This window comes from Pundamilia nyererei, unplaced genomic scaffold (assembly GCF_000239375.1).
Source record: "Pundamilia nyererei isolate P.nyererei 1_Seehausen unplaced genomic scaffold, PunNye1.0 scaffold00016, whole genome shotgun sequence".
Classification (NCBI taxonomy): domain Eukaryota; kingdom Metazoa; phylum Chordata; class Actinopteri; order Cichliformes; family Cichlidae; genus Pundamilia; species Pundamilia nyererei.
In genome coordinates, this window is record NW_005187417.1 from 1,623,993 (window position 1) to 1,636,948 (window position 12,956).

The following is a 12,956-nucleotide window of genomic DNA, read 5'->3' on the forward strand; positions in this document are numbered from 1 at the left end:
CTTCTTTTCCTCCCTCCCTTCCTTCATCCCTCCATCTCTCCCTTCATTTCCCATGCAGTCTGGTTGGGTACAATGCTGGGAGCCAGCCAGCGCTGCAGACAGATGGTCCACTTATTAGATGTGCATCAGCCCTCCCTCCCCTTCCTGCAGCTCGCTTTTTAATCAAATTAAAGCTGAAAGAAGAGGAGAGAGGGAGTGGGAGACCGAGGTAGAGTGAGAGTGGGTGAAAGAGGAGGAGAGAGAGAGTTTGGGCGGTCTCTTCCCTTGTTTTGGAGTGTATTATTTGTTTGAATAGGATGGATGATGACGATGTTAATATGAAATTTGGTAGACTGAATCACTATCTGTCCTACGGTTTTGTTGACTGCCTGTAAGCCCCAGCACCCCCACCTTTCCCCCGTGCCTCCATCTCCTGTCGTTCTCTCTTTCTTTCTGTTTTTTTTTAAGGCCCACTCCACCAGTTTTACACATGAAGATCAGTTTACTTGTCAGCATTCGGGCTGCTCAGGCTGCGAAAACAATTGTCCACTGTCATCTCTGGCTCTGGAGGCACCTTGTCAAGTATGGCTAAATAACTGGTGATGTCATTGCTATGTCATTGGGGTTACCTCGACCTGGGCTTGGAAACCATAACGTCTCTTGGGATGAACCAGTGTGGGAATTTTTCACACTGATGAAAAAGTTGCATTATGAGAAATAAGAAATGTAGGAGCCAGTGTTTTTGGACCTTGTCCATCATATCTTGTGTTCTGGATGTTTAGATTTTGACTTTCCCTTATTAATGTTCCAACTTTCCAGAATCATCAGTGTCCTTGTAGATGGGTGGCAAACAAACCTGCATGTTAGTCAGACTTATTTGGAAGAGCAATATCTCGTTAATCTCCGTACCCCTCCTGGTGCAAACGGATTCAGGGTTTGTGAAAGCTTATCAAAACAACGCGATTTAAAGCAACCTGAAACATCACAATCCTTCACGCTCGGCGTTTTGGCAAATGCGGGGGAGTCTGGATATGACATAAACCTTGAATGTCAATCAGACTTACAGTGGTATCACAAAGTTTACCTTTAATTTTCCGGATCCCATCTGACAAGTTTGAATGAAACTCTGTGATCTTGTTGCAAATAAACACAGAAATATTTGTTTGAACACAACTAGAATAAAAAAAAATCCACTTTAAACAATCGCAGCCAGTTGTCTATATTATAAGTAACACTGTGTGCCAGAAAAAAAAATGCACACAATTCATTAACATGAGCAACTTTTAGGTGTTTGTGGCTCCCCCTGTAGGAGCAGTAGAAGCAGAGACTGGACGCTGTTTCATTACAGTCCACCATTTTAGACTTAAAACTCAACATAAAAAACAATCTATTTTAACTGCGCTCATTATGTATCTTGGTATTCTTTCCGTCTGCATCGATGTAGTATCATGACGAAAAAAAAGGAGAATAATAACAAATGCAATATGTTGGATTGGCTGCTAGCGTACTGCCACACTGAGCCTCCTGTCAATCAGACAACTGATGAGTGGGTTAACAATTAATGATGGGAGCAGGTTACCAAAGCAACCTAAACATGCTGTTTATGTAGAAAAAAAGGGGGCAAAACTATATATAGTCAGGCAGCTACAAAGGAGGACCAAAGAAAGCCTTTATTGTATGTGTGGTATAAGAGAATTTTATGTTGAATATATATACAGAGGAGTAAACATTATTATATCAGCCTATAAATGAGATAAGATACACAAAAGCTGTAGAACCAAGTGTGTAGAGGAAATAAGTGGGTAGGAGCAGAAATAGGAGGAAAAGGTAAGAGAGGTAAGGAGAAAGGGTAGGCTAGATGGAAATACGGGAAAGGGTAGGAAAATAAACAGGAGGAGGGTGAAAGAGTGAAGAATAGGGGAAAAGATCAAGAGAAGACAAGCGTATAAAAAGGGAAAATTAGGAAACGAAAGGGAGACAATGAAGGAGATGACAAGAAAAATAAGGGGTGAAAAGAAGAAAGAAGGGTAGGAGAGAAGGAAACACCAGAGAAGAAAGTGAGAGGAAGAGGAATGTAGAAGACAGGTGGAGGAAAAAAGTTGGGTAGAGGAAACCAAGAGAGTAGGAGAGGGGGAGAAAATGGGGAATAAGGGAGGAGACAAGGAAGAGTAAATAAAAAAATAGGAAATGAGAAATGACGAAATTAAAAGAAGGAGATGACAAGAAAACCAAGGCGTTGGGGAAAAGGAGAGGGAAACAGAAGGAAAAATACACAATTGTCACAAGAGGAAACATGGGAATATAAAAGAAATACGACAGGAGGAAACATAAAAAGAGGAAATAAACGGGAGTAGGAAAACCAAGGGGAGAGGAAGAAAAGAAAGGGGTTGGGAAAGAAGAAAATGAAGGAAGAAAGAGGATAAAAGGAAAAGAAAAACATGAGAAAAGGGAAGAGGAAAATTTAGTAAATAGTAAATGAGGGCGAAAAGAATAAGAAGAAGGAAAAAGGAGCCAAGTATGCAAGGGAAGAAGAAAGCTAAATAAACTGAAAATTAGAAAGTGAGAGGAAAGGAGGAAGAAAGCAGGGGATGAGAAAATGGGATAAAGGCCTTAATAAAGAAAAAGAAAAAAAGATGAAAAAATAAAATGGGAGGACATGAGACAGAAGGGTGGACCATCCGAAGGAAATATAATGGCAAAGGAGACAAGGAAGAGGAAACCAGACAGTAATTTAAAGGAGAAGGGAGAGAATAAGGCCTAAGTAGGAGCCAGAGACATAAGGAGATGACAAGGAGAAAAGGCAGCGAGGTAACAATGTAGGAAGCAAGGAGAGGAGAAGGGCAAGAGATTAAAGGAAGGACGAAAATAAGGGGTAAATAAAAGAAAGGAATGATGAGAAGGGAGGGAAAGGGGGAGTGACGAGGAGGAGTGTGTTGAAAGAAGCGCGCGGTCTGGATGCGATGGAAAAAGTGAATATTCGGTTCAGTTCAAAGGCACGCGGCGAGCTGAAGCTGCGCAAGGGAGGGAGGGAGGGACGGAGGGGAGGAGGGAGAGGGAAGGATGGCTTCCAGATTTAGTGTGGAAAGTTAAAAGAGTGTCTGCGACCGCGCGCGTGTCCGCGAGGGTCAGTGCGCGCTTATACGCCACATTTCAACCTCGCTCTCGATTTCTCTTTTTTTCCCAGTACATTTTCCCTGCGCGCGCTTTATACGTGTGCGCGTGTGAGGGAGAAGGGGAGGGGCACTTCTCTACCTCCATATCTCTCTCTCTCTCTCTCTCTGCCTACTTTGCATATTCCGCGTGCCTCGGCTTGGCCATATGGGAAAATGCAACTGAAGGAATTGTCGGCGGAGAAAAAAACGCGCAGGCAGGAGCACGCGAGCAGGAGCGGCGAGAGTTTGAGATCATAACAAGCCCAGGAAAAGTTCACGTAGAAGAAGAAGAAGAAGCAAACAGGAGAAAGGTGGAGAAGACAAAACGAGCAGGGGCGGGGGGAGCTTAGGCTGAAAGAAACAGCAACAACATAAAAAAAAAACAGAGAGGCACGCGGAAACAGAGAGAGAGCGCGAGGAAAGGGAGAAATAAAAGAGTTTCTTCTTCTTCTTTCTGTGGAGGAGAGGAACGATGTATTGTGCGTACACCATCCCCGGGATGACAGGCAGCTCACTCATGTACTACTACAACGGCAAAGCGGTAAGACAGACCCCCTCCATCAGTTCTCTTTTTTTTATTATTATCATTATTCCCCCCCTGTCTCCCGCGAGGGTTTGGGAGTCAGACGTGGAAACAGTCCGCGCGCGTGTGTTCGAGAGTGTGTGTGTGTGTGTGTGTGTGTGTGTGTGTGTGTGTGTGTGTGTGTGTGTGTGTGTGTGTGTGTGTGAAAGAGAGAGAGAGAGAAGGAGGTGCAGAGAGAGAGGAGGTGTGAAGGTGAAGAGCGTCGCTTTTTTTACGCAGTAACTTAGCACAGTCGATCCGTTTGAAACGTGAACTGACTGTAAGATCACTGTGTCCGAGTGCCGGGGTTTATTTTGGGGGAATCAGACAGCGGTGGGTGCTGAGAAGAAAAAAAAAAAAAAAAACAGTGTGTGTGAGTGTTTAGCGGTGAAGGTGACAGCTGTGTATGGTGCCGTGGAGTGTTTCAGCCAGACTCTTCTAAAAAGTGTGTGTACGTGTCAGAAAAGTAATATTAAAAATACAAACTGAAAAAATAGTCCCAAATCTTTTTTCTCTCTTTCAAACGGGCGCTTTAAAAGTCAGCTTGAAATAATCCGCCATGCAGCTTTTTGCTCCCATTTTTTTAATGAAACAAAATAAGAGCGTCATTACTGAATTGAATTGATGCTTTTGTCGCTGTCAAGCGGAGTGACACACTTGTGGTTTTTGGGGTTTGTTTGGTTGCGTGTGTGTGTGTGCGTGTGTGTGCAATTCAGGAAGCTTTTCTAATTCAGCCCCAAACTGCTTAAAAGTGCCGCTTTTATTTGTCAAAACGTGGCCTCTCTGTGAACACACTCACAACCAAGTAAAATACATTTAAAGGAAACCTGAAAATGAATTCTCCTGAATTTAATTTAACATAAAAAAATCTGTGTTATTTATCTACTGGTTTTCATTAAAACAAAATAATTGAAGTGGACCAAAAAATAAGGTTTACCTAGCTGGATTTCTCTGTTAGTTTTTATTTAAAAGTGTAATACATTTAAAAATACTAATAGTGGCTTTCTGTCTAAAATGAAAGCCAAACCACCTCCGCAAGAGCCTGTCTGACCTCTCATGAACCTGTCTGTCTCTCAATAACCCCTCACCTGTAAAACACTAGTAACAGGGTGACATGATTTAGAGAGGAGGTGTAGTGGTGTAAAGAGAAATGAAGGTGAATGAATTTCACAAGTTTTCTCATGTTTTAAAAAAAAAGGCAGGAATGTGTGCAAGCTGCAGGTGCGAATGAAGACGGACGACTGGGATTTCCTACAGATCCACCTGTCAGTGAAGTGTCTGTCTCAGTCTAACTGCTGCTTCAGATCAAAGAAGAAGAAAATGAAGAAAAACCCTTTAAAAAGAAATCTGTGATCACCATTTTATGTTTGTTTTTTTAAATCATATTAGATGTGATGCATTTTTTTTTAAATTCAGTAGGTGTGATCTTGGCTTTATAAGAATATGATTTCTCTGAATATGTCCCCAGAAATTACATTTACTGCAAAACAGGAAGATTTGTAATAATTGCTTTTTTTTAGTGTAAGTAATTTATTTTTTTGGTTGCGAAACATTCAATTAAAGGTGTATTTTTTTTATTTTTAATGTAATTTGCAAGACCTTTGTTATCATCACATTTTATTAATTCACATAGGTTAATTCAAATTGAGTTTAACACATCTTTTGGTTTTATATATTTATTGTTTAGGTGCAAAAAAGATACAGAAAATCCATTTTTTAAAATGTGAGATCACTGTCATTTCTGCTGAGTTGTTTTCAAATAGAGCTTCTGTTGTTTGAGCAGACCCTCACCAACAGTCGCTCTCTGTCTTCTCGGCGCCTGTCGGGTCTCCGGCCTTCATCTGGCCGCCGGCCGCATCGGTCCCGCACGCTGTCAAACATTGACTGCGTGCCGTTTTGTACCTGCTCTCTCGCTGTAGCTCAGGGCCTTCTTTGTATCTCTTCAGTTCGGCGATGCCACAGGCCCGGCATGGCACCGGCGCTTTGTTTGGCGGCTGGCTGCTGGATGGCACATTGTGCCGATGGTCTTGATCCGGTGCCAAGCTGCTTTCTGTCTTCACTTTAACCCCCCTGTCTCTCTCTCACTCTGTCTCTCTGTGTCTGTGTCACAGCTTGTTTGCACCCCCTGTCCGCTGGCATAAAGAGAAAACACACAAACAAGGCAATCGGTGCAAAAAAAATAAAGAAAATCATGTTTTTTGGGGTCCAGGTTTGGTGATCATGTGGTTGTAAGGGAGCACAGGCAAGCCGGTGTGTTACGGAGGTGGAAAAGTGGAGCATGAAGGGGGGAAACCTGGGGCAGGCTGGTTGGGGTTTGAACGAAGAGGCAGAAAAGACTCGGACAGCAGTGAGGCTCAGCCCGGCAAGACCATACAGTGCAGGGGCTGAATCAGGGCTTTGGTTTAGGGGGAGAGAGGGTGCGTGTATGTGTGGGAGGTGGGGAGGAGAGGAGGAGGAGGAGGGTGAGAGCCGAGGCCCGAGCTTCGAAGAGCGGCTGTCGGCTCGCTAACTTAAGCTCCAGCAGCTTAATGAGGTAGCAGAAAGCTCGACTAAAAACAAAAGGCCTCATTTAAAGGCGGCCTGGCCAGCCGGCTATTGTTATGCTAACACAGCATTTGAATATTCAGTAAGTTTTAATTAGGAGTCCTGAAACAGTCTGCCAAAATCCTGCAGTCCGCTCTCAGTGTGCAGCTCCAGGAAACACACACTTTAAGCACTTTAAACTGACAATTCTGCTCGTCTCCGTTTTATTTAGCATTCACAGCTTTTCCGGGACTAAAAGGAATGAATTAGTAAAATGAATTTAGAGTGTTTTTGTGCACATGCGCACACATTTTTCTAAGGCAAAATATTTCTCTCTACACAATTTAAAATAAGGTGAAAACAGGTAAATGTATTTTTTAAATAGATTCCAAGTTTTAGTTATATGAAAGAATTTCACATTCAAAAAAGAGAAAGATTTACAATTCCACAGCAAAAGCATTTTAATTTGAAATTTTCTCTATGAAAGAGCTTAACAATCGCAGCCAGTCAAGAGGTCGTCAGACATGGCTGCTAAAAATGCCCGTTTTCACAGAGGACATCGATCTCATTTTCTTGCTGAATGTTTCATTCATTTTAAATGTTTCTTTGTAATAAAAATCCAGTTTCATGAATCAAAACCAAAATAATTTTAATGATGGCCATTTAAGGATATTTATAGTTATGTAACATTCGTGTTATCGAATCTGCTTTGAAGCACAGATACAGTGTAAAACATCCTCTGTTTTAAAACAAATAAAAAGCATTTCTTAACTTTTTTTCATACGTGAACGACATGAGTTCGTGATTGTTCCCTGTGTATGTAAATATATATATATCTATATACATCTATATATAGATATATATGTAGATATATATACATATATCTACATATATGTGTGTATGTGTGTGTGTGTGTACACATGAGGACATAGTACATAGTAAAAGCAATAGCACTTGTGTGTGTGGACATCCTGTGTGCTCAGTAGGCTGGAATTAGAGCGCAGCGTGTTATGCAATTATAACTTTATAAATAGACACATTGTGAGTGTGTGTCTTTGTATGTGTGTGCGGGCCTCTGTCTCCATCTGCTTCAGTAGTTGTGTATGAAGAAGTCACAAAAGCTGATTTTTACTCTGCATATGTATGTTCATGTGGCTAAAGTCTCATTTTCCTCTTCCATGTGTGTTTATCGTCAGGGTGTTTTCAGATTCCTTTTTCTTTTCTTTTCTTTTTAAACACCTGAAAATTAAATAAATAAATAAATAAACGTGTGCATCTGCATTTTCCTTTTTAAATCAGCTTTACCTTTCATACACCATCCCTGAACTTTTTTTTTTTTTTTGCACCACTAATGCATTTGTGCTTAAAAACGTAAAGATGTGAGCGCATGTCGACGTAAGCCCTGGCCTGGGTCATTTAGTTTTTCTTCCAGCGAGTGAGTGTGTGTGTGCACGCTCTCCAGTTGGTTAAAGCCCGCCACACCGTTCAGGCTTAAACTTAATCCTTCTGCATCAGATTATCTGACACTGATGCTGCTGATACACTCACTCATGTACAAACCACTGCTGACTCACACACACACACACACACACACACACACACACACACACACACACACTGCTGTCTTGCATGTATAAAAACTATAAAAATATCTGTTTTTGATTACACATAAGGTCCCGTAAAAAAGGACAATTCCTTTGGTGATGTGTTTACTGACCTGACTTTATGAAGACGTGTGCGACACTTCTGAGCACACCTTTGTAGTTGCTGTAATTTTTAGGTGTTTGTGTTCCAGTCACACATAAACCATGTTTATTTATTTAAGCATTTATTATTATGATGATAATATATCAGCTATCCATCACAAATATGGCTTTTCTGAGAAAATATAGGAGATTTTACCTCATTGTAAAGATACTATTAAGAAAAAAGTGAAACATGATTTAAAATTTTTATTTTCTTTGTTTAAAAAAGTCTCTTTAGTTGATGATGACAATTTTCTGGCTCTTTTTTTTGTGCATTTTTCATCTTTTTGGGGCACTTTATCTCTTTACCCTACATCCACTTTATGTTTTATGGGTGTGTTTCCTAATTCAAATATTTAGCGTAGAAAAAGGAGACCTCTTACTCTTTCTCATTTCTGCTCCTCATTACTAATGTAAGGGGAGGGGTAATTAGGAGGTTGTTAATGATGTCATAGTCGTCACATGCTTGAAATATAAATGTTAGATTGGCTGCTGATGCAGTGGTGATAATGAGACTTGTTTAATATGGCATAAAGGTTCATTTTTATATCCTCACTTTGTCTATGTGTGTGTGAAAAGGCTGTGTTTTGGATATTTTTTTTAAATGGACTTTGGTACATTCTGGTTCACTTGCTGCAAGTATTAGACGTAGGTGCATATTTACTCTTCCTATCTATGTAGGTTTTTAGTGTGTGGTTTCAGGTCAGTGGGGGTTAATGAGCTTCAGTCTGTGTCATATTAAAAAGTGGCTGTGGGATTTAAATGATGCGTGATGTTATTGGGTTTGAGAGGTTAAAAAAAAGAAATCACGCAGAGTCAAGTTTGTTTTATTATTCCCCACTTTTTTAAATGGCTTTTTGGCTTTTTGTTTACCTGCCATGAAACGCAGCATGCAGCCTATAGAAGGAAGCGAGGCTTGAGCATCAATAACATGTGGCCCTCTCTGAGGCTTGTGCAGGTGTAAATTAACTCACAAAAATGGAGAACTTTTGAAGAGAGATGAGCTCTTATCCACACAGACTTGAACAGACGTGCCTTTATAAGGACTTGGCTTGTGTCACGCTTGAATTCGGCTCTTGTCCAGCTTTAAATGTCTCGGTATTTATTTCGACATTTTCTGCAGGGGGCCTCTCTTGGCTACCGAGACTAAATCACAGGTGGGATATATGTGTATTATCACATGCTCACATACATTATTGTGCACACTTAATTGGATCAACTACTTATACCACCGCATGCAAATACTATCAGACGAAATCTGTGCTGTAATTCAAACAAAAACACAAACTCATTCAGTAAATTCAGAATAAGCCAGAGCTAGTAATCACATGACTCTTCATCTAATATTTCTCTCATATGCGTGCATATTTGACCCTTCATAAAGCATCGCCATGAACTTTTTGATGCGCCTAGATGCAACTGAAATCCAAATGAGCACATGCTCTGCTGTGTTTCATTGATGGTATGCGGGTTTTGTAATGGAGACTGGTCAGTTTTTCTCTCGCTGTCTTTTTAAACCCTTGACTGTAATGTGCAAGGTCGCAGCTGCCAAAATAATGTGCATGCATGTCCACACACGCAAACAGTGAGTCATCAGTGTGTGTGTGTCCCACATGGGAAGCTGGACTGTAGCAGAGCAGAATCAGTCGGCATTCTTTGGATAGCTGGGAATTTCCACCCCGACCTGTCCATGGGAAGAGAAGCCACATGCTCTCTGAGTTGCAGGTTTGATTCCCGGTGTCTGACTGAGCGGCTGCCAGCGCTATCAAACCTCCGGACATCAAGGTGGTCAGCTGGCAGATGGTAGTTTTCCACACAGGCTGTCAAAGGCCTTCTTAGCTGTGCATACGTTGACTGGCAGCCGTATTCGGAGGTAGAGAGACCTTGGCAGCAGTGCCAGTGACCTGCTGATTGGGTATCTTCAGTGAACATCACTTCTGTCCTGAGCTTTTTAGTTATTGTATCTCATTGGTGTAAAAAACACACTTGGATGCATTTAATATGAACCTGCTGAAGCAAATGCTCAAATCAAGCACAACATTTGCTAATCTGCCCACTCTCTTTTAGGCTTCGGCTTGTGTGATGATGGGTTGAAGAACGAGAAGCTGCAGATTTGCACAGTTTGCGTGTAAAATTCAGCAAATAGATTCAACTCAGTTTTTGGATTTTAGATTGATTTTGTGATCTTTGTGTCTGATTATTGTGAGTGAATGCTTGTTTTATGATGCAGTATCCCAAATCAGGGCTCATATAAGCATGATAAGTGATGAGGGGCAAAATGATGTAAAAACAAACAGCAGATAAATTTAATTAGGCTGCTCTTTAAAATATAGTGCTTTGCTATGGATTATTTAACAGTATAAACAATGGGATTATTATAACTATTTGCCAATAATTATAATAATCCTTAAAGTAATTGCTGCTGTATATCTAAATTGCTAATTATCTATTTTGTATCCACTTATTTTAATCTTTAAACTATTACTTGGACAAAGAAAATCTCATAAATGTCACAGTGTGGATTCTGGGTAACTGTTATTTTATTTCTTACTGTATGCTGTTTTTTTCCACAAGTTGATTAATTCACCAAATAATCAGCAGATTTATCTGGAGGTAAAATAATCATTTCCTTTATAAAAATGTTTTAAAAAGCTGATAAAACAGTCACAGGGCCATTGTTCTGTGCTAAGCACTTTTAGTGCTTCAGTAGTGAAGGACTTTCACATAGTAGTATGAAGATCTGAAGAGTCCTGGTTAGAGGCCATTTTTGGCTTGGTTTGAATGAACACAAAAATTGGAGCCTCACTTTTCTATTTGTGGCCCCTTAAAAAACATACTTAATATATGTAGTTGTGGAATTTCTCTCTAGTCACATGCAGGGTGGTTTGTGAAGTTGAAAGAAAGACATTTATAGATCCTGAAATTCCCCCATCCTTTTTTTCCCCCTTTTTTTGAGTGCGTTGGAAGAAGTAACGCTGTGGTTGTATCTCAGGATTTATTCAGCGCTTTGGCTTCTGTTTTTACTCGCTCAGCTTCAATTTCATAAAACATAACAAAAGCCCAGCTGGGGTTTTATGTCCTGCTCTGCTGTAAAACACTGTCTGTGTTACATTATCACCGCACAGCGTAGCTCTTAATTTCTCACTTCTCCGTGCTGCGTTTTTCAATCCTGCGTGGTTCCTCGGTGATCAGGAGTATTTGGTTTCCCCGCTCTGTGGCTGCTCAGACCTGCACTCCTGTCACTGTTAGCTGGAAACACTGGTGATTTTCAATGGCTGATTTTCAGTTTCAGTGTGTGTGTCTGTGTGTGTGTATGCACTAAAGCCTGTTCTCATATATACTAAGCTCAAGCTTGACAGGAGAAATGCAAGCTTAAGTAAGTTAACATTTTTGGCCAGAGAATAAAGCAAAGCTGTGTGTGTATGAGACACCGCTTTAAACCAGGGCTGACACAAACAGACAGACACAAACACACACACACACACACAAAATCTACCCAGTCTTCATTATCAAAAAGAAAAGTGGGTCTGTTGTCGTTTTGTTAAAGCGTGTGTGTGTGTTTTAGTGGGTCAGTCATGCTGTGGTGAGCTGTTAGGGAGGCTGCATGGACTCGCTGATAAACACTGGACAGCTGTCATACTTTAAACAACAAGACAACAAAACTGTAGCACAATGCAGCTCGGCAGTTAACGCAGCACCGCAGCTCACACATTTTGTGTGAGGACCACAGAATTCAGCATTCGGTCAGAGAGACGGACGACTGTTTTTGTTTCTTTGACGCTGGCGGGCCTTAAACGGTGTCTTCAGGTGCCTATTGTAGCATTCACATTTTCATAAAAGAGAGAGCTCAGAGTTCAAGACTGTCAGAGCACATAATGGTTGTGTTTTACTTTTGTTATTCTTTACTCTCATTTTGTTGTCACTTCTCCTTTTTTCTGACACTGAAACACGGCAGCTGCTAAATAATTTGTGAGAAGCACTGATTCTTTTTGTGACTGCAGGACCTAAATTATTTTAATGCATGTTTCCATCCTCTCCTCTCAACATACAACATCACAAGTCTTAAATATTTAACTCTCCTCCACATTAACTGAGTAGTTTCCCAACCATAGTGTTGTCAGTAGCATGTCTGCCTGCACTTGAAAAAGATCAAATGCCTTCAGTTCTGCTTCTTTTGTTTGGTTAGAGTCGCATTGAGCAAGACACTAACTCTAAACCATAAAGGTTTGGCTTGTGGCAGAGCCAGTGGGCGGGCCTTGACTCCCCTAGCCAACTCACAAAACTGATGGCACGGGCCATTAGGGGGCACGCTCATAGAACTAGAGTTACATGCAGTAACTGCTGTTATTCATTGGAACTTTATTTGTGTGCAAGAAGCATTTCTTTATGACTGGTTTTCCCACGCAAACACATATTAACAACACAGCCATCAATTTAAATTGTAGCTGCATTTAATTTATTAAAAAATAAAATGGCTAGCATTGCAGGTTTTTTTCAGCCAGCTAAAAGGCTACTTAAAATCAACTACACCGTCCTTTTCCAACCCCTTTTTTAAATGCTGGTATCAGCAAATTCAGCTCCATCAGCAACTCAAACCCAAACAAACGTCTTTCTTTTAACTGAAAGTCTCCTGCTTATTATGATCTAAGTCGATATCTCGCACTGAGTAATGTTGCATATGCTAAAATAATTGTGAGCTTTATGAACCTGAGCAATGGAGCGATTTTCTGACCTGGTCTCAGCACCATCTCCCTGTCATGCAAGACCACAAATGAGTCATTCATTTGGTTTCAGATGTCTTTTAAATGACTCTTTGGTATCAGAACTTTAGAGGTTATTGTATGTGTGGAAAAATCCACACATACAATACCTCAACCCCTGAAGTGTTGGTGCCTAGCTGCATGCTAGATTGAGAAAAAGCAATGTGTTGGTTTTTATTTCTTAAGAGGAAAGTGTCTTTTTTTCTGTTGAAGAAGCCAAGTGTCTGTGCAGAGC

General features: G+C 40.7%; 1 protein-coding gene across 4 annotated transcripts in view; it reads left to right on the forward strand.

Annotated features, from left to right (window-relative positions):
- tcf4 (transcription factor 4) overlaps positions 1-12,956 on the forward strand; it is a 174,281-nt gene that overhangs the window by 93,639 nt on the left and 67,686 nt on the right. The window contains exon 1 of one of the 4 annotated variants that reach the window (XM_005725514.1): positions 3,539-3,672. The exons of the other annotated variants lie outside the window; for them this stretch is intronic. Within the exon in view, the coding sequence (XP_005725571.1) occupies positions 3,604-3,672 (69 nt within the window). The 5' untranslated portion in view covers positions 3,539-3,603. Of the gene's footprint in view, positions 1-3,538; positions 3,673-12,956 lie in introns of those variants that run through there. 4 annotated transcript variants of the gene reach the window in all.